At 39.0% G+C, this 19,952-nt stretch overlaps 1 protein-coding gene across 2 annotated transcripts in view; it reads right to left on the bottom strand.

The window, feature by feature from the left end:
* The window catches only part of ntm (neurotrimin), a 451,063-nt gene that overhangs the window by 54,195 nt on the left and 376,916 nt on the right, over window positions 1-19,952 (bottom strand). For both annotated transcript variants that reach the window (XM_051401617.1, XM_051401616.1), the window contains one exon: window positions 2,672-2,904. In XM_051401617.1, the coding sequence (XP_051257577.1) occupies window positions 2,672-2,904 (233 nt within the window). The remainder of the gene's footprint in view (window positions 1-2,671; window positions 2,905-19,952) is intronic.

Here is a 19,952-nt window from a genome sequence, read left to right as displayed (position 1 = left end):
ATTATGGTCCAATTTAGAGTATAATAGACCATAAAGCAGGGTATGCTTTTGGGCAGGGCTACCTTTTGATTGACAGGTCACTCTCAGTGAGTCTGTCCAGCTCAACGCAGCAAACTCAGATCTAACTGTCAAACTAGGCAGTGCTGAAGATTCTGTTACTACGTTGACTATTTCTCACTTAAAATTGTTTCAGAAACATATTTTTTTTAGTGTACTGTTTAGCTGTAATACGAGATCATGAGAGCAGATCAACTCGCAGTATGTCACCTCTGCTCCGTTTGACTATCATGGCAGCAGCCAAAATGCTGAATTCGAGGCTTCAAAACGGTTCTCCACAAACTACTGGATGACGTCACGACAGGTTCACACTTGAGTTCAAGAGACCACTTCTCTTACAGGACCAGTGTGTATGATTCAGTGGCATCTAGTGGTAAAGCTGCAGATTTCAACTAAAACACCTCTAACGTCAGTATTTGATGACCCGGGAATGACAACGGGCTGTGACGTGTGAACGCAAGAAACGACAGTGGCCCTAGAGACACTGTTTGGTTTGTCCATTCTGAGCTACTGTAGGAACATGGCGGTTCAACATGGCGGACTCCTTGGAAGGCGACCCGTAACGTCTGTAGATAAAAACAGCTCATTCTAAGGTAACAAAAACACAACGATTCCTATTTTCAGGTACACTATACACAAATGAAAACATACCTATGAATATTATATTCCATTTCTGCTAAAGGAACCTACTAAATGTTACACCTTTAATTTCATGAATGCGCCAGAAAAAAGGTAGATTCACGTAACTACCTGGATGACCGTATGTGTTCGGTCATAGTATTTAATTCTCTTGTCATACATATAAGAGTTTTTCAATGTTTGTCAGTTTTTAAGGACAAGAACAGTTTGTCGTTTTATTTATTTTTGCTCTTATTTTATTCAAAATTTTACATAATTATGTGAAAATGTGTGCAAAATTGTGCACAGTGTAGCATAATATGAGAGTCATGATCCTGTCAGCAGATGTGTTTTGAAGAGAAGGTATTTTTGTTTGTAAAAAGGTATGAAACGTAGCTTGATCTTGTCAGCGGGTTTTAATGGTAGCAAATTGTGTAGGTGTAAGCTTTGGGTGTAATCTTAAAAAAAAAAAAGCTTAGCTTTGTTTAGCTTTAGACTTTGATCCAATATAGCTTTTTCCCTGTTGTCTCAATTAAAGGTGTTATTAAAGATTAGAGGTGCTGTCGACGTTCATGGCTGTCATGTGAATAAAAACAATCACAGCTCACGTGAGGGTGCAGATGGTAATGAGCGCGAGTTAAACATTTTCTAAAGTTAAATTAAGTGACAGGCATAATAGAATAAAGACATAACAAAGAAAAACTCTTACTACTGTAATATGTTCAAAAAAGTTAACTTACTTTAAGAAGAGATTCTAATTGTAGTTCACTTTTGATCAGTCCATAAGTTAAAAAAAAAGGAAGCTTAATCATTGATTAAAAATTGGGTTTTAAAATGCAGGTTGTATTGAACAGTGCACTAGCAGGCCTTTTTCATACAAGGTGATAGCTTGGCCTGGCTTTGCTATCCTCGGTTTGACTAGTGTGGCAGGGATTTGCATCTCCATTACAGCAGGGCTACCTGCCTGAAGGTGTGTCTTTACAGGCAGAGAAAGAGCAGCGAGAGAGAGAGCTCAAGATTGAATGAAGAGAGGGAGTGGCGTTAGCAAGAACAAAGTAAATCATGATACACGAGACATGGTCGGGGCTTGCCGCATTTAAACTGGTAATGGAAATGCAAATCAGTGCGGCCAAAAGAATCAATGAAATAGGTCTCACATGGTTGTATTGTTACTTTAAAACCTTTTTGGTACCACGTGTTTAAAACAATGCAACACTATCATCCGATAGTATCGAAAGTACCAAAGCTATAAAAAAACAAAACAGATTTGCAATCAGATTTTCAACAAAAGGATGCAGAGATGAAACAATGAGTGGTCCTCATTATGTTACTAGCACTGTGCACAGTACACTGTGTCATTATTGTTGCATTTCTGTTGCATCAGGTCACAGAGAAAACTGAGAACATAAGAAATCCAAACCTGGCCAATAGCATCTGGTTTGTTATCTCATCGTGGTGCCTTATGAGCAGCACTTTATGCTACACGAATCATCTGCATATCAAATTGGTAGCATTAAGCCTTCCCATTATGGCATGTGTATACAGCAGAGTGCACCTCACTGCATCCTGCATCTCTATGAGGACACTATCCACACTCCACACATCATCTTAGCCAAAGCCTCTTAACATCTGGCATTCCCCATTAACCTCTCCTAATATGGTGAATGAGGAACACACTCCCCTCCCTCTCCTTGAGCAAGGCATTTAGCTCCTAATTGCTCCAGTGGAGCAATAATGAGGAAATGAGATTCAAGAAAGAGAAGCACATGTGTGTTTGTACTCTCTGGTTTGTTCACTTATGCCCTCATGTGCCGGTGCTCAGGAATAACACAACCATCAGTCTTATGGTTGAGACCAGCAGACACCTGCCGAACTGAGACTACAGGCTATAGATTCACTGCTGGGAGCAGGTTAAAAAGAACCAGGGGTGTTACAGAAACTCACTCAGACAGTTATCATTTCGTAGTATGATAGTAGTAGCAGTAGTATATGTTACCTTGGACGAGAATGTGTACTGAGGTGGTCCTCGGTCGACTGCTTGTCTGGACTGCACACACGTATTGGCCCTCATCTGTCATGTCCACATTTTCAATCTGGATGGTAAACTCCTCTTGATTAAGGGTCACCAGACTCACTCTGGGATCCACTGACCATTTGTCTTCTCCAGCATACAGTATGCTTGACCGGTTTAGCCATGCTGTGTGTGTGACAACGTCCCCCTGTGCACACCTGAAACAAGATGAAAATAGCATTGGAAATGGGGCTTTTACCAAAGTGGAACAGTGGTTATTTGAAGAGTAACTGGAGAATACATTTTACATCCAGCGTTCTTGCTTGACGTAATGTATACAATACAATATCAAGTAAACAATTCAAGTGCCATGTTAGTCAAACACAACAATTACTCCCCTCCCTCGCGGTACATAAGGACTATTTATTATTCATTGCAAATCTCTGAATGGTTTTCTTCTTTCTGGCCAGGGTGGACAATCATGGCGCTGATTAGTAAACCAGAGAGGAGGAACTAATCAGTGAAAGCAGCTGTTGCAGACATTGCACACAGCTTTCAACACTGCAGGAAAGGCTCACTGATACTTCTAAAGGCTGAAACTGTACCAAAAGACAGTGTAGTGGAGAGGGCATGGGTCACCTGACTGCTCATTCTGCTGAAAACCTGCTGTATGTGATGGCCACTTTCATCACCAACCTACCTGCTTCTAAAAAGCCTCTGTGGCCTCTTGTAGAAGCTTAAAACTAATCACAAACGCAGCTAAGCTCTTATGAACCTAGCAGACTCTGTTTGTTTCCAGCTTGGACACATAGAGTCTGACAGCAGCTGCTCGTGGCTGGTTAGCTTCGTTAGTGCTGAGTTGCTAGGTTAACTAATGTGGTTTAGCTAACTTTACAACACAAGTACTGCACAGAAACCTTTACAAACAGCTGTGAATGTGCTTCTAGTGACTATAAAAGCTACAGCTCCTGGCTGGTTAGCTCGGTTAGCTCTGACTACCAGCAGCTGTATTCCTCTGAGCGGTAGTCAGTCTGTCATTCTGATTGTTGTTACCTCCTGTATCACACGCCGTAGCCATATCTAGGTATATGATTGTTTTAAAAAAAAAGAAAAATGTTTAATCTCTTGTATATTCTCATATACAACATCAACATGGAAATATTAACAGCATTTGAAACATTAGCAATCATGTTAACAGCTTGGTTGGAATATGGACAATTGTTCAATAAGCTTGGTAACTAGACACATTGTACATATGCAAATCAACCTCTGGAGCAGTCATCAGGTTTCTTTTGTTAATCTGCCCACACACTTGGCTTATGACATTCAAAAGTGATCGAGACAATGAGCTGAAAACTGCACTGCTCCATTGCAAATCACAACAGATTGGGTTTCACCAGTCACAAAATGCTGCTTTGATACAGGAGCTGGGTCACTGATCTTTGACAGTTTCCACAGAGAAACACATCCACTGTATTTTCATCTTTGGATCCCGCTGAGAAAGCACTGACAGAGCTTTAAGAAAAAGAAAAAAAGTCTCACTTACGAGAATGTGTGCCATTGGAAGAAATGTAATGCTTTGAGTAAACTGTGCTTTTGGCTGCCAAATGCCCGTTTATCATCTGGGTTTATTTACCTTTCAATAGCCTAATTTTTTGATGTACAGAGGAGCAGGGCATTTAAACATGAACAGTTTAGAATGATGGCTGTGTAGCAGGGGCTCAACACTTCGCAGCTGAAAGAATCTCAGCTCCATTTACGCTGTCAGAGCTTTTGTTACAGCATCAGTGACTTCCACTTCAGTGCCAGCAGTGGGGTCAATGGCATCCTTGGGGCATTTGTGGTGCTATGGTGGAGAAAGAAGACAAAAACCTGGTGTGTGTGTGTGTGTGTGTGTGTGTGTGTGTGTGTGTGTGTGTGTGTGTGTGTGTGTGTAATCAATACACAGGAGCAATGGCTTTCAAAAATAATGGATTGCAGTGACTGCGAGATGGTGAGGAATCAATTTACTATGACAAAGTGGATTCAAAGTAGGGTTTTCATATCTAATGCCTACAGTAAATTAATTTATCTGAGCTGCAAATTAGGTGAACTTTGCTTACCATGTAACTTTACGTTAATATACCTCTGGAATGCCTGTTTAAAGATGAAATAAGAATCTTCAGGTTACAGGTGAGACAGAGCACACATCAGTGATGCTGGGTGTGGTCAGAGGAGAAACATATGTAAATAATAAAACACATCATTTCAGCATGGTTTTAAACTACTCTGCAATGGTCATATATAAAATAAATAATGAGAATAAAACTCATCAAAACTGTCTTTGTTAGTGTTTCCAACAATCGCCAACTTTGGTTTGGTCAAAATAAACAAGAAATGTAAATGAGAAAGTAGCTGCGAAGCGGGTTGCTCTGGCTGCAGTGTTACTGGGGATTAGCCAACGCCCACTAAAAGTGTCTGACAACATTATGGAAAGGATCCCTACAGAGATAGACCTTTTATTTAACCAGAAGCAGCCACAATATCACCCTCGCTGGCATTACTGCTAAAACACACGAAACAGTTTACAGTCTTGCAATAACTCAAGCTTTCTCTATTTCAAACAAAATATAAATAGAATCCAGTAAAAAGCACAATTCAAATGTCATTAACATTGTCTTCATTCTGTACATTTTGGGATTGTAAATCTGAGACAGAAAATACCTCACACAAAATATCATATTCATACACATGTACATACATGATATATTCAGCTTAATTATCTGCATTAAACCTAATAACATTTTTTGGTAACTCAACCAACACTTGCAATACTGGTATCTTGACAGCTGAGACAGAAAACATTGCTTTTGAAACAACAACAATGAGACAATGAAAAGATGGATGTTGGTTTGTACCTTTCTAGATCAGGCATATGGACTCTTATAACTTATTTTTAGAGCTTATAACCTCTTTACATTTTGTCACTTGTTTGTGCATTTTGATATTCCATTCATCATAGACTATTTTAACCATGTTCTCTACTCCCCCCATGTTTGTCTTAAATCATCTGAGCTTTACCATGGCAACAGTACAAAGTACTAAAGGTATGCTTCCACCATTGTTATTCTTTTTAAAAATACATCACATTTTGGAAAACCATTTAAAAAGAGTGTAATGTGGTAAAATGCATGCTGAAGTTTCTGTGCATCATTATTATTCGCTGAGAAAGCTGGACAGCTGACACAGGCTGTACATCAACCGAAAGTAGGACGTCATTTGCACACCAATTTAGTCCTACAAAAAGTCCTTACATATGACTTTTAAAGAAATCGGTAATGCTCTGTTTACTTATTAGTCTTTGAGGTTGAGGCTGTGGTCAGCGCCTCCAACACAAATGCGGTGTTCAGAGCTTTTCGTTTAATTTGAGAGGGTCAGTAACACAGTTGAAGGTATCTTGACACCGTGTTTACACTGCCTTCCAATTTCCAATTCATGAGTGCAGTCATGTTGCGTGAGTGGGAGTGCTTCCTCTCTGAGTACGATTAAGGGTACAAAACAAGCCATAAGATATGAGATTGCTGTTGCTGATCTTTTTTATTCATTAAATCAGGAGGAAAGAGAGTCGAAGCAGTGCCAGTGTCTCTTATGTTGAGTTTTACAGTACATACTACATTAGTTTGCAGAAATTCTCATTCACATCTCTGCATGAATATCATAGTGGTGTTACATCCCTGACACCAGATATTTTATACTATAAATCCAAATGTTCAGTGGCTAATTGGAACGATCCTCTTGAATATATATTTTTAGGTCCTTATTGAAAAGAAAATCTGGTTCGACTTAGGTTGTTATTGTTATAAAAACTATATGCCTCAGCAGCCAAATCCTCCCAGAGAGCAACAAGAAGAAAAATGAAGGGATAAATATTTTACATAGCATATATTCTCCCCTTATCGCTACAGCACAGATGGCAAACAAAATTTAATCCAAGAAAAAAATTGTCAGTACTCTCGAAAGCATGAAAGGAGGAAGGAAAGGGGAGATGTGAGATTGGGAGGTGAAACTGTAACCGTCAGCAAACAGGTTCTCCACTCTCTTGCCTGTGTGCTCTCTGACAGTAATGTGCAGATCATTAAAAATACATGACACTTGTTGCTCCACAATTAGATGTCACCAGTAGACTTTGTTTACACTGTGGATCAATTGAGTTAATGTTTAATACTGTGTCATCAGTAGCTCTGCTTCCAGGAATGCAACCCTCATCTCTTTCAACATGCAGTCCCTGAAGAGATGAACATTACCTTCTAATGACCCAGATACACTTTTTAAATACTACAACAGAAAAAACAATCCCCATGTTTCCCATTCAATGCATATGTTTATGGGTTGTAGGCTTGGTTCACAAAAGGCTTCAATCTAAAGAATGTAGTGGAAACTACAAACTGTGTTTTCAAGAATGTTATGTGCTAAACGTTTAGGATCTAAATGATCAGATTATTCATTAATCAGAGGTAGGGCCAAGTCGTTGTTTTGCAAGTCCCAAGTTAAGACAGGCAAGTCCCAGAGCCTAAACTTTAATTTTCGATTTCTTAACAAGTCATAATGCATTCTTCACCAAATGTAACAGTATTTTAACAACAGAACAAAATATACAAAATTATCGTCGGTAACATTTTTCACATTAAGTGCCAACTTGCTGGGAATTCACAGAGTTAATGTTAGTTGATTTATGGTTTTAAATAACACATTTTTACATCTTTCAGCTTGGCTGACGGTATCAAGTCTTTTTTACTTCTGTCATTAAATTTGTGACTTGAGTCTGAGTCATGTGACAGCACTGCTCATGAACAAAGACAAATGTCATATGAACTTAGTTTTGCTTCCCTAGTCTCTGTAGGGTTAGGTTGATTTAGTAGGATATTAGTTAAGTAGCTGGGGAAACTCAGAACACAGGGAGGCATTTTACCCCATCACCTCATGTATATGTTTTGGGCTTTATGTGATAGTTAAGACATGAGCAAAGGGCTGCACGTTTGAATCGAACCCAGCCACTGCAGTAAGGCCTTAATACATGGGACATACGATCTGCAGGTGAGTTACCAGTAAAAGCTGCACGATATGGTAAAACAAAATCACATAGCAATTACTATATGATTCACAATTAGTGGGAATGATCATTTTGGCATTATAAATTGTTGTTGGGGTTTGTGCCACTCACAATCATGTTTTCTTAGATTCCGAGAACATTTGTAAGCCAGTATTTCATTATAATACTGTTCTGTCACACATTTTATCTTTATCAAAAAATTGCAGCTTCTGCAAGTTGGACATTGCACTTTGCCGTAATGCAATAATATTTCAATAAATTGTGCAGCCGTAGCTACCAGGGCACCTATTGACACTTTTTTCTTACTAGATCACTTCTCTGTACCCGAGATGGCTGGCAGTGAAGAACTCACTAACACTATTCTTTTAATATGCACTAACCAATACAGTAGCAAGGATGTGTTGATCCAAGGAACTAATGTGATTAATCTGCTGCTCAGGATCATTGACATGTGTCAAGATGCTGAAGGTCAGCGGGGTTTTACTCAAAAAACAATGGTTTTGACGCTCATCATTCACTACAGAAAGTACTGATGGCTGATTATAACAAGCAAATCTTTCCTGTCTCATAGTCCCCAAATGAATAGGGACTTTCAGTGAGTCCACTGTTTTTGCTGAACAGCACAAAACTGAAGGCAACAATATTCTAGCTCATTAAAGAGAGGAAATTCAAGTAAGCAGTGAACAAAAACAGAAGGGCTTACTTCAGATTGCACTGTAGTCAATCATGTAAATGTGTGGTCGCACAGGCTCCTCTATCAACTACAAATCTGTTTGCCAAAACATTTACGGAAGCGCTGACCCCATGAGGTGCACCACCAAAAGAATGTGCAGCATTTGAAAAACAAATGACCACAAGAATAAAGCTGAGATAAAATAAGAAACAATAAAATAATATATATGTTTATATAAAAAATATTCCAATGTCAGATGTTTTTATTAAACAAGGCCAAAGTTTCAAATAATGAGCTGAATGTATGTGTAAGTAGTCCCTGTGAGTAAAAAGCTCAGAATTCAGACTGCTCTGACTGCAACATTTCTTTCTACTTTACGTCTCTAGCCAACGATGGCGCGTCATGGATTTGTTTTTATGGTTATCTGCTGCAGGCAGGGCACCGCTGAGCATGCACACTAAGTACAGGGACCTGCTCAGTCTGTTATCTGACTTCTCTGCTCAGGAGTCTGGACTAACCCTTCAAGTTTTTGTATGCAGAAGGTGGCTAGCCAGCTAACAGCAGCAACTAGTTAGCGGCTAAAGAAGCTAAATGCTAACAACAAGTAGTTATGTCTATATTTCTGAAAACTCCAGAGCAGCTGGAGGAAGAATAAAATGTAATCCAGTTTAACTGAAATCTGTGAATAAAGTTGTAAAAAAGTGTAGGGTCAAAGGAGACCTTTAAATATGAACTCATTCATTTGGTGTGGTTTATCTGGACTTTCATTGTGACGGGTCACTGCCTGGGACCGTAACGACTTGATGATGCACAATGTCCCGGCAAGCCGTTATTCCTTCTCTCACACTCTTACCTCTCTACTCCGCTCTCTGGCTCGCCCACACCGGGTGATTAGCTCTTGGACCTCGGTGCGGCCGGCCCGCTAACAAACAAAGGGCAACAAAGGATTAAAGCACGGCACAAGGGCCGGCCTTTTCCTGCGGTCCCTGGTCAGTGCACCGCTAATGGGAGTCAACAAGCATCTGCAGCTTTAAACAAAGTCTGCCAGCTGACTTTACCGGAGCAACACAAAGTTAATGAGCGAAACGCCTTTCCTCTTGCAACCTGCACCACAGGACATCGAACAGCCGAGATGTTTGGACACCAGGAAACAACGGCTGATCGACACAGCACACAGGCAACTTCTTCTTCTCCACTCCTTTAGACTGTTGGTAACGTACTGGGCATAGAGAGTTTCTAACAGAGTTAACGGCTAAACAAGGACTGTTTAATTACTGTTAATGTTACAGATGTGTTTCATTCAGGTTATGTTATTGTGTTGTTGGTTACTGTAGTTACTCCCTTTTAACGGCTTAATCTACGATCACACACACACAATTCCGGCCTCAACCTCAGCACACACACGAGGAGAGGGAAATCAAACCCTCAAACTTCATACTCAGCTGAAACATCTGGTCAGAGGGCAAAGGACACACACCTTTTCTCTTCAGTCTTTTTTCTGTGTACACACACATCATCTGTTTTGCTTTGATTAATTCTTAACTAAATGCTTGTGTTTTTACATGCTGGCCTGATTAATTTCGCACAAGAGTGGGCGATACCATCTATGCAGAAAACCACATCCTTCAACCTACTAGCTATTAATGGTGATTTTGTTTGTAATTATCAATTTAATTATTAATCTGATTTTTAAATTGTCCTAATTTAAGAGTGGTGCCTGAGGATCTTTAATGTAAATTAAAGCCATTTTCTATTATCTTTTGATAATTAATACATTTTGATTGCACCAAAATAGTTTGGTGTGCCTTTCAACAACTGTTGAACAAATGGTACCGCTGTGATTTATCATAGTAACTACAGAAGAAAGTGGGCTTTTAGGGAAGGGTGGGGCTTAAGGAATCAGCTTGTTTCAGTCAAAGAATGAACTGAGGAGCTGCATGAAGCAGAGCTGTGATTCTCTGCCCAGGTCGGGGTTGGGTTCGGGTCCAAAACTGCTGCCATAGGTTGGGCATGGGTCAGGCTTGGACAGAATTCGATTTTTATGTGTATTATCTATTTATATTGTTTATTTGTTTTAAGCAGAAATTCAGGTTGGGCTAGGGCATAAAACTGTTTCCGTGGGTTGGTTTGGTTCGGGCTTGCACAGAATCGGGCCTGATTTTTTTGGGAACATTCAAAGCTCTAGTGTGAAGGGCAAATAAAAGATAAATAAAGATGTTTTTAAAGTGTGAATCATGCAAATGTACTCTAGTGGGGTCTCAGACTAAGAATATAGAGCTGGAAATTAACAGAATCCACTTCATGCCATGTTTACTGGTTCAAAACAAAACTATTACAAAATAGGTGCTGATGAACCACATTATGGTCATGCCAACTTAAACTTGACAGGTCAAAAACATTCCTGTCGTATAAGCAAGGACATTAAACACTGCAGAAACAAGACTATTTTCCCTGACAAGTCTGTACATGAACATATGGCTTTCACACATACACCGCATTATGTAAATGATAAAGTGATGGCCACTTGAGCCACTTTTAAGTAAAAGTCATGACATATCACTTCCAACATGGAATGTTGCATGCCGTCACATTAACAAGGTTAATATGCACAGAGAGAAACTAAATACACATCTTTGTTGTCTAATTAAGGGAGTGTATAAAACAATTATTATCGTAATAAATAAAAACATATACACAGATTCAGTGTTTAACCTTTTTGCTCTGCTGCATATAGATTTTCAATAGCTTGTTCTAAAACAGTTGTGGAGGTAGACCTGATGCAACAAAAAAGGGATTCAATACAATTAATGAATGGAGAGGGAATCTTTTATTTTATTTTCAAAAGTTAACATGCCATAGAGGAAACACAAAGCACCACTTCATGTTTTCATCCAAGCATTTTAGAAAACATTTTTACACTCACTTGAGGGTTTATTTTCCTTTTGTCAATAAAGTGTTTACTATACACGACAAGGAAATGGAACGCATAATGATGTAGCAAATGTCTGATTACATTGCACAATGATTCTAAAGTTGGTTTAAACAAACTGAAAACAAAGAACTGTCTGTAAATGATCTCCAGCAGAACTTTCCCCAGAGCTGTCAAACGCACTGCTGCACCCATAGGGGAGACTCTCTGCTACAAATCAAGAGAGCCGTTATTGGCACCTCTCTGTGATCATCTTACTTCAGTCTCATGTGGGCTTAAACAAAACAGCGTGCCGAATAAAAGCAAGGCCTAAACCAAGACAATAGTCATTGTTAAAGGCTTCACCCTTACCCTACCCCTACCCACGATGCTGGCAAGCAGTGGGGTTTTAACAGGTTAAGAAATTAATTTTCATTCAAATCATCATTCTTCAACACAGCTCTCTTGTGCAGCAAGAGTCAGATATCACGCCATATGTGAATGAAGCTGTAAGAAACATTTACACAACAAAGAGCCATCGGGTTAACAGACAGATGAGGCCAGCAATGTTACATATTCTGTGTCTGAAGTTAGCACGATGGTGTGTTGGTCTGGGTTTGTGCTTGGAGAACAGGCACCATCCATCGACATTTTATACTGTGTACACAACCTCTTAGCGAGCTATATAAAGAGAAGTCATAGTTATCCATGCACAGCATAGGACATGAGCTTTGATAACCACAGTGGATTATTATGCGGCTGTGAAACAGAAGGCTACAGAAGTCAACAGAGATAAAACATAAATGCTTTCATGGTGTAATTATTACAGGGGAAATATCTAAGTACGCTTTAATTGTATCACAGCACTGTTGATAATATGGTTGTAGATTAGTACCAATTTGTCAATTAGTACTTGCTATCATGGAACCAACATATAACAGTCCTTCAAACAAGTAGTGCTCAGTACCATCCGTTGTGGCTGAGAGTCCTGTAGGTTTCATTCTAGCTATCTAATGAGGAAAGGTTTCATAGCCATGCTGTCCCATCAGTGAAATTAACCCCCTTGTTGGTTAGGCCTCTACCTGTACTCTGGGTCGTGAGGAACAAGTCTGAGATCTGCTGATGGACAACAGAACAGTAATCTTGCAAGGCAGCTGGACTCGCAGGATCACGAAATAACAAGAGAATCCAACTTGTCAGGCTACAAGGTAGATGCTGCTAGCAGGAGGGTATTTCTTCATTGAAAGAAGAACAACACTGAAGGCTTTTTTTTCTCTTCTCCCGACTGGCTTCAGTAAGAGTTTGACTATGTTATATGGTTCCTTGATCTGATTGGCTTGTGATGGATGGCGATAGGGAGATGGTCCATCCAATCACCTGACAGGGATTTTTTGAAAGTGTCTGCCCTTTTTCAACCAGTTTTCAATGAAACTAGGGATGGGAAGTAATCGATTCTGCTTCTTGGTCCGATTCTTTATCCATTCCCTTTTTGATTTCTGATCAATTTTCTATGTGGAAAAACAGAGCCTATAGAGCGCTGACGTTATTTTAACATACGAGATTTACCCTCAGCATATTGCTGGTGATTCCACTCTTACTTGAAAGGTCAGCAGATTAGAGATATTTTAAGCAACTTTTATGACATTAGCACATTAGCAATGTATAATTTGTTAGTCATAAAGTGAGGAACATCTGATGAAAATAAAACATGTTTTCAAAGTCAATTTTAGACGTGTAAATGATATTAAGGACTCATTGTTACTCGGTACTTGCAAATGTAGTCACTTGTGCTTGTATTTGGTCTAAAAAACTGGTATAGGTGCATCCCTAATTAGAACTAGCATTGTTGTCATCTTTCTGGAAATGAAGCCAGACTTTGGACTGTTTATTCCCTTCCGCCATGACTCCTTGTTTCCAGCAGTTAGACACATGAGATTGATATAATTGTTTTGCAATATGCAAGTGTCAGAAAAATATGATGGGGAAGATAAAATGAACTGATAAGCTCTGAGGCTTGGGTCATGCGATTTTGATGATTTCGATTTTGGTTCTTGATACCCATTCCTATGTGTAACAAACCATCTGCTGCAGTCAGGCTAACACAAGAAGGTTACAGCCAGAACGTTGGTGCTGTGTGTCATAAAAATGTCAGATGCCTCAAAGCCTGTTTCCATTTGAATGACCTGTCAAAGCACATCTAAAAGTGCTTCAGGCTATTGGATGTAAAGTCCTGAAGTGGTATGGCATATTAGAATGAAACGTGACATATGTTTTTGTTATTGTCTGTTTTATAAATTACTCAACTTTGATATTATGTAAAGATAACATACAGTTAGTTAAACATAAAAAAAGCATCTTCTCTAAATTATTGTAGCAGCAACCCAAAAAGGATTTAACTGTGTTTTATGCAAGAGTAACATCTATGCTGTGCAATCAGAATAAATGAAGAATATATGCTGTGTTAAAACTTTCGTCAGTTTTTTCATAGCATTTCAGGGTAAATTTATGGCAGCCATTCATTTAGAGAAGGGGATACCAAAAAATAAATGGCAGTAATTGATGGTGTTACACAACTACTGACTATTTAATACAGAGGGTATGACTTTTAAGTGAATGTTAAAGTCTGAATTCAATGAGAAAATGATATAAGTGGCCTCAAGTAACATACTTAATTTAAAAGTGAATGTATAGTAGTGATTCATACGTTGATGATACTGCAGAAATCCTCCATAACAAACTTGTGACAGAAGTATTTTAAAGCAGTCTCATGTCTTTCCTCATAAAAGGTCAGTAAAAAAATAAAATAAAATTCAAGCACAATTAAATCCTTGTAACCATGACCCACAACAGCATACCCCTCAAGTGAATGACCAAATGTTGTGATCGTGACCATAGCCTCAGTGAAATAATTCAATCACTGCACAATAACTGACATCTAAATCATGTAGTAGGGGAAGATGGATTGATCCCTAAATATCTGTACTACAGATACTTGTCAATTCTATCATCAATATGAGCACTACAAAAAAGGGGATCAGTTTCTCTCTTATACCCGTTTTTATTCCATCACATTGTAGAACTGTCTGTACAGACAAGGTTGTTTTCTCCACTGCTGTTGTTGTGTTGTGAGGAGGGTGCTGTGGTGTGCACCCTAACTGACACAGAGACACTTGGCTGAAATCATTTGGAGCTATTTTACAGCTGTGAATAGAAAAATGTGCGATGTGTGTAGGAAGGTATCCAAGGTTGATCAAACAGAAGAAAAGAAGAATGGTTAAGGGGCAGTTTTTTGTTATTTGCACTTTGCTTATTTATAGTGTCGGGCGAATGAACCAGTAACTCATTTGTTATTTAAATTATCTCAGCAAATATATATATTAAAAAAAAAAAAAAAAGTATTTAATGTCAGCTATTTTAAAATATTTTATTTTGAAAGAAAAGCAGTGTTGAAGTTTTCATTTTAAGTTCTGTTTTTACCAAAAACTGTTTACATTCTGATTCATTCATACATTGTATGATTTTGTGGGGCCAAGAAAACCCTATAGTCATAAAAGCCTTCAGTATGTACTCCTCTGTGTACTCCTGACAGTAGAATAAGGCACTATAAACATATAAAGGCTCTGTCATGAAAAAAAAACATCTCAGATACAGGTCAGATTTTTAGCAATGTGACCTCAGTGTTAACAGTCATATCAGAATTCATGTGATCTTTACATAACTCTAGGCTTCATTCGGGTCACTTCATGACTGACCTGTTCACACTGGAATCTGATATGGACCACATGTCCATGTCAACAGCTAAACAAACACATTTTTTTATCTGAGAAGTATCTGAATTGTTTTCCACAAATAAAATGTATGTAAATTCTGTGCTATCACCCACCTCTAATGTAAAGCAACAACCAGCGTTTTGCAAGTAAAATGACCAAAAATGAACAAATGTCACTGATGTGTCCCTGGCTAAAAATGTTGTAAATCATTTTATTTTGTTGAACTTTATTATTAATAGGCAGCAGAACTAATAAAACTGTTCTGAATCAATTCACCCATTTCACCATCTACTAAATTAAAACATTGCCACAGAGAGGGCAGGGGGACATTTGTACCAGAAATTAATCCAGTAATAGTTTGCTCATTGTGGACACAGAAATATTCAGCCTTTGCATGGCAGTTGAGAGTGTGCTGTATTTTCATGTTTTCTATCTATGTGTTAAGCAAAGCAGATACACAAGCTGCCATAACCGAAAGGAACAAGTGCCAGTTGAGCTGCCTAATGTCTTGCCATAATCACAATGATATATTAAGCCTCACCAGTTATTCTGATGGGGCTATTAATTAGCCCAATCCATGCATTCATTAGGAAAGATTTCCATGTCAACATACTTGTCTGCACCTAACATGTGGGTGGAATAAATCTTCCCTGTGCATCTTCAAGTGCTACAGTGATATTTTCACAAGGAGAGGGTCTAATAGATACTGTTCACATTATGGCAGACAGACAGAGATGCCACCCTGCCATCACATGCACCACGAGGTGTAAGATGGAAAAATGGACACATCATTAGTAAAAGCAGTTTAAATGAAGCTTGGCTCCTTAGTGTTCAGCTAAAATGACTTTAGGCTGGTGATGACAGTACCTATGGTTAACTGAAAACCGTATGTCCACCTGTGAAAGCAGGGGCAGCTCTAGAGAGCATGCAGTTTGGTGTCAAATGCTGTCAAATTTAACACATTAATTTCAAAAATAACATGGAAAAACTGAGCACACATTTTATTTATAGATCCTTCATGGCCACATTTTAGACTCAGTAATAGGCTTAAGCTGTGTACAATGTCTGGAGATTTAGATACAATGTATGTTACACCATTAGATATTTTTATTCAGTGCCACAATAATGTTTTTGAGTTTAAATATCTTCAATATTGATATATCTGATTGTTTGTGATAAAATCAGCATATGTTTCTGCCACCCCTTAATATCTCCATGCCACCCTCTGACAGTGTGCTTCATCTTTGTAGTTGTGTGTACTTTATTCACTATGAAGCAATGGAGGAGAGATTATTGTCCAGAGTTTGTCCTTAGGACAGCATTTATCTCAAGACTTGGCGCCCTTTTAAGGACGTACTTACTTATTGCCTATGAAGAGGCAGTGCTTTAAAGGCTCTGGTGCACAGTTAACACCAAGGTTTACAGTACATGTAAGACTGTAATATTATTGCCTGCAGCCTTACTCTGCCAGATGTGTATTCAAACATAATGCATGGCTATTTTTAGGTAGGTATCCTCCTGCCCAGAGGTCGGTATATGCCGTACACCTGGATATATGCACCACTACACCTCTGGATCCGACCCTGCCTCTTAGAAATCAATCACATACCACTGATTTAGAAAAGTAAATATGTTTTGGGTGAAACTTAATGCAGCATATGAAGGAAATGTGGTTGATTAATGTGTATAATAAGGTTATGTTTTGGCAATAACAGCACGTGGTTAAGGTTAGCCAAAGATGCATAAACATAGCATCACTTACACTAATAGGATAAGGTCATATATTGTACTGTATATAGCAGCAGAGCTAAAGTGAATTGTATCATGGCACTGTGTGAAGGTCGTGCAGTGTGAGATACATTAACAAGATTGCTTAATCTGTTCTTGGCTTATTGCCAGCCTCTTTAGCCGAGTACTGGCTCAAGGAATGAATGAAGATGCGATTGTTTTGGACTGTGGACATCCTATCTGTTTGTAAGGCGGCCCTTACAAATGGCAGAACTGCCAAGTCATGGTAGAGATGGAGGGAATGACAAATGACAATCAATGGCAATTGTCTGTGTCCGTCAGGGTAGAGCCTGTTTGTCTGTAAAGAACACCTTTCCTTTGTCTTCTTGATCTTTATTCCACTCTTTGAGTTTATTTAAAGCCCCTACAATTAACTTTCATTTTTAGTTGACTCTGGCGGTGCCTGTGGACAAAAGCAGTAGTGTTTCTAGCGCTTCTTCATCTGGTTTCAAGAGTAATCTGACCAAATCCGACCTAGTGGCAGGCATATAGAATACCTATATAGAAACAAATGTAAATTAACATAAATTAAATTGAGACTATATCAAAAACTCCTCGTCATATGGGGCATCCAGTAGCTCACCTGGTGAAGCCCCATGTACTTAGGCCTTGCTGCAGCAGGGCGGTTTCGATTCCAACCCGTGGCCCTTCGTTGCATGTTATTCACTCCTTCCTTTCCCAGTTCCCTGTCTATCCTCAAACTGTCACTATCTAAAGAAAAGGCGTAAAAAGCCCAAAAGACAATTGTAGTTTTTTTAAGTAACAGTAAATACAGTCAATAATATTTCATCTAGGTAGTAACAACATAAGCATCACGTACAGTAGGCAACTGTAAGGCTGCTGTTTCAAAATCAAATAATACATTTGTTGGGGAACTGGTGGAAAATAGAATTAGGCACGAAAGTTCTATTTACACAAAAAGCAGGCAGCCCAAGAAAGCGATCTAAGTGGCATCAATCCCTGCACTGTTTCAGCCTCATGGAAAGCGTTGCTGCCGCGGTGGCACGTATCAAACAACGAGTGGATAAACATGCAAGATTAACATACATTAATGTATGTCTTAATGTACATAAAATAAAATATAACCTTTTATTACTATAATCACAGAATTTTTTTATTTTTTGTATTCCTCACAGTAGGCTTTCAGGGTAGCTCATGCTCTTCTCAGGGGGCCCAGCTCCCCTTTCACACCCCCTGTAATTTGAAACGTGCCTGCTATGTGTGTTTGCAAAGATATTTAAAATATGTATACATTTGTGTGTCATGTATTAAATGTACTATGCCACAATCAGACTGGCACTCACTTTACTTCAGTGAGGTGTTCCTCCCCTTGCATCAAAAATGATTTCTCCTACAGTATTAATCATTGACATGGACCTTGACAGTGTACGCAGAGATAGCCACAGTGGCTGAATACATGATGAGGCGAGTATCACTTATAGAAACTCAGACTTCACAAAGGAAGAAAAGAGAACACACAGCACTGGACACACTTTGATTCATACATGAATCTGTGAGTCCACAATCACCACAGCAATGACATCCGCGCAAACAGAGAAAAAATGAACATCATACTACTGCATTAATTGACTCTCTTGGGTGTCTAAAGATCCAAAGCCAACAGCCTCCTCCTCTTCAAATCCAAGAACAACTTCAGACATTTCATTTCTGTGATATAATGGCATCTTAATGTGTCAAAAATGATTAACTCGACTGTCCCGGCCCACAGGAATAACATGTGTATACTCTTAAACTGAGTGTTAACTCCACTTCAAAAGCAGCAGCGGCTGCCTCATAAGCAGAAAGTCTACTCTTTATTTAGTCTAGGCAGGCGAGATGAAGAGCAGCAACACTTGAGAGTAATAAATAGTTGTAATATATAAGGTTGGACATCTTCCAGGAAGCATCACTCTTTCAAACAGTCAACTCATCATTGCTGCGTTGCATCCTTGTAGTGCTACTGCTGAGCCGTTTGCACGACTGCTGTGCTGCCCCATGCTGCCAGTTACCACAGAGTGGCAGTTAGTTACCTGTGTCAGCTCAGCTCAAAGCAGTGATTGAGCAAAGAAGCAGAATAATGTTGAACAAGGCTACAAGCTGAATTACCTTTTGATGTACTGTTTATTAGGGCCTCCATTGTGATTTTGCAGGTATTGGAGTGGCTGATTGAGAAGAGATCCTGACTGTGTTAAAGAGAATGTAATGGTGCTTTCTTGCTTTCCTTAGGTATTTTGAACCACCTAAAGGCCTGTTGTTTTTGATTTTGGGTGATAGATATGCAAGAAATCTATAAACTGGAAAAGACAACATCACCTTATTAGGTGGTAATATGCTGCTCTTGCTGACTGAAATGTTGCTTTTGGATGCATGGTGATGAAAGGTGGTTCAGACATGAGTTGTAATAACTTTGGTGATGCCATAACTTTTCTTCTAGCGCCATGATTAGGTCAATTTTTTCATTTTTCATACTTTTTCAATTTGACCAAATCAACACTTTGGTTTATTACAAAAAACGGCAAGACTAATGACCATTCTATCAACAGTACTTTGTGTTTAGTGCTAGATCATGTTAGCATGTCAGCATTGACAGCCTCACAGACACCATAAAATCATAAGGGGCCAGTATATTTCCTCAGACCTGCTTGTCTGATGGTCGAAAAGCTTAAAAAAAACAACCATTCCAATGGATAAGCGGGGAGCTGTGTTCGACCATTCCTTTAATTTTCCAAAACCAACAATCCAACATTCACAACCACTTCATGCCATGATTGGTCAGCTATGCAAAGGTGAGAAAAGAGCCAGGGGTTGAACTTCTCTCTCAGCACTCAACACTTTTTATGACAACCAACCAAAACACTAAAAATGTCTTCCAGGAGAGACGTCTAAAAATGTAATGTTATCTGCACATTTGAATGATATCTCGTTCCCCCCTCCTTATATTGCTATATTGGCTTTTCTCTTCACCTTCCAACAATAAAAACTCCATGTCCTTTGAACTACTTTTGATTGAGGATACTCCGACTGTTAGTTTGGTTTAT

This window comes from Dicentrarchus labrax, unplaced genomic scaffold, assembly GCF_905237075.1.
Source record: "Dicentrarchus labrax unplaced genomic scaffold, dlabrax2021, whole genome shotgun sequence".
Taxonomy (NCBI): domain Eukaryota; kingdom Metazoa; phylum Chordata; class Actinopteri; family Moronidae; genus Dicentrarchus; species Dicentrarchus labrax.
The sequence above is the reverse complement of the archived record's forward strand: the minus strand, read 5'-3'. Positions and strand labels throughout refer to the sequence as shown.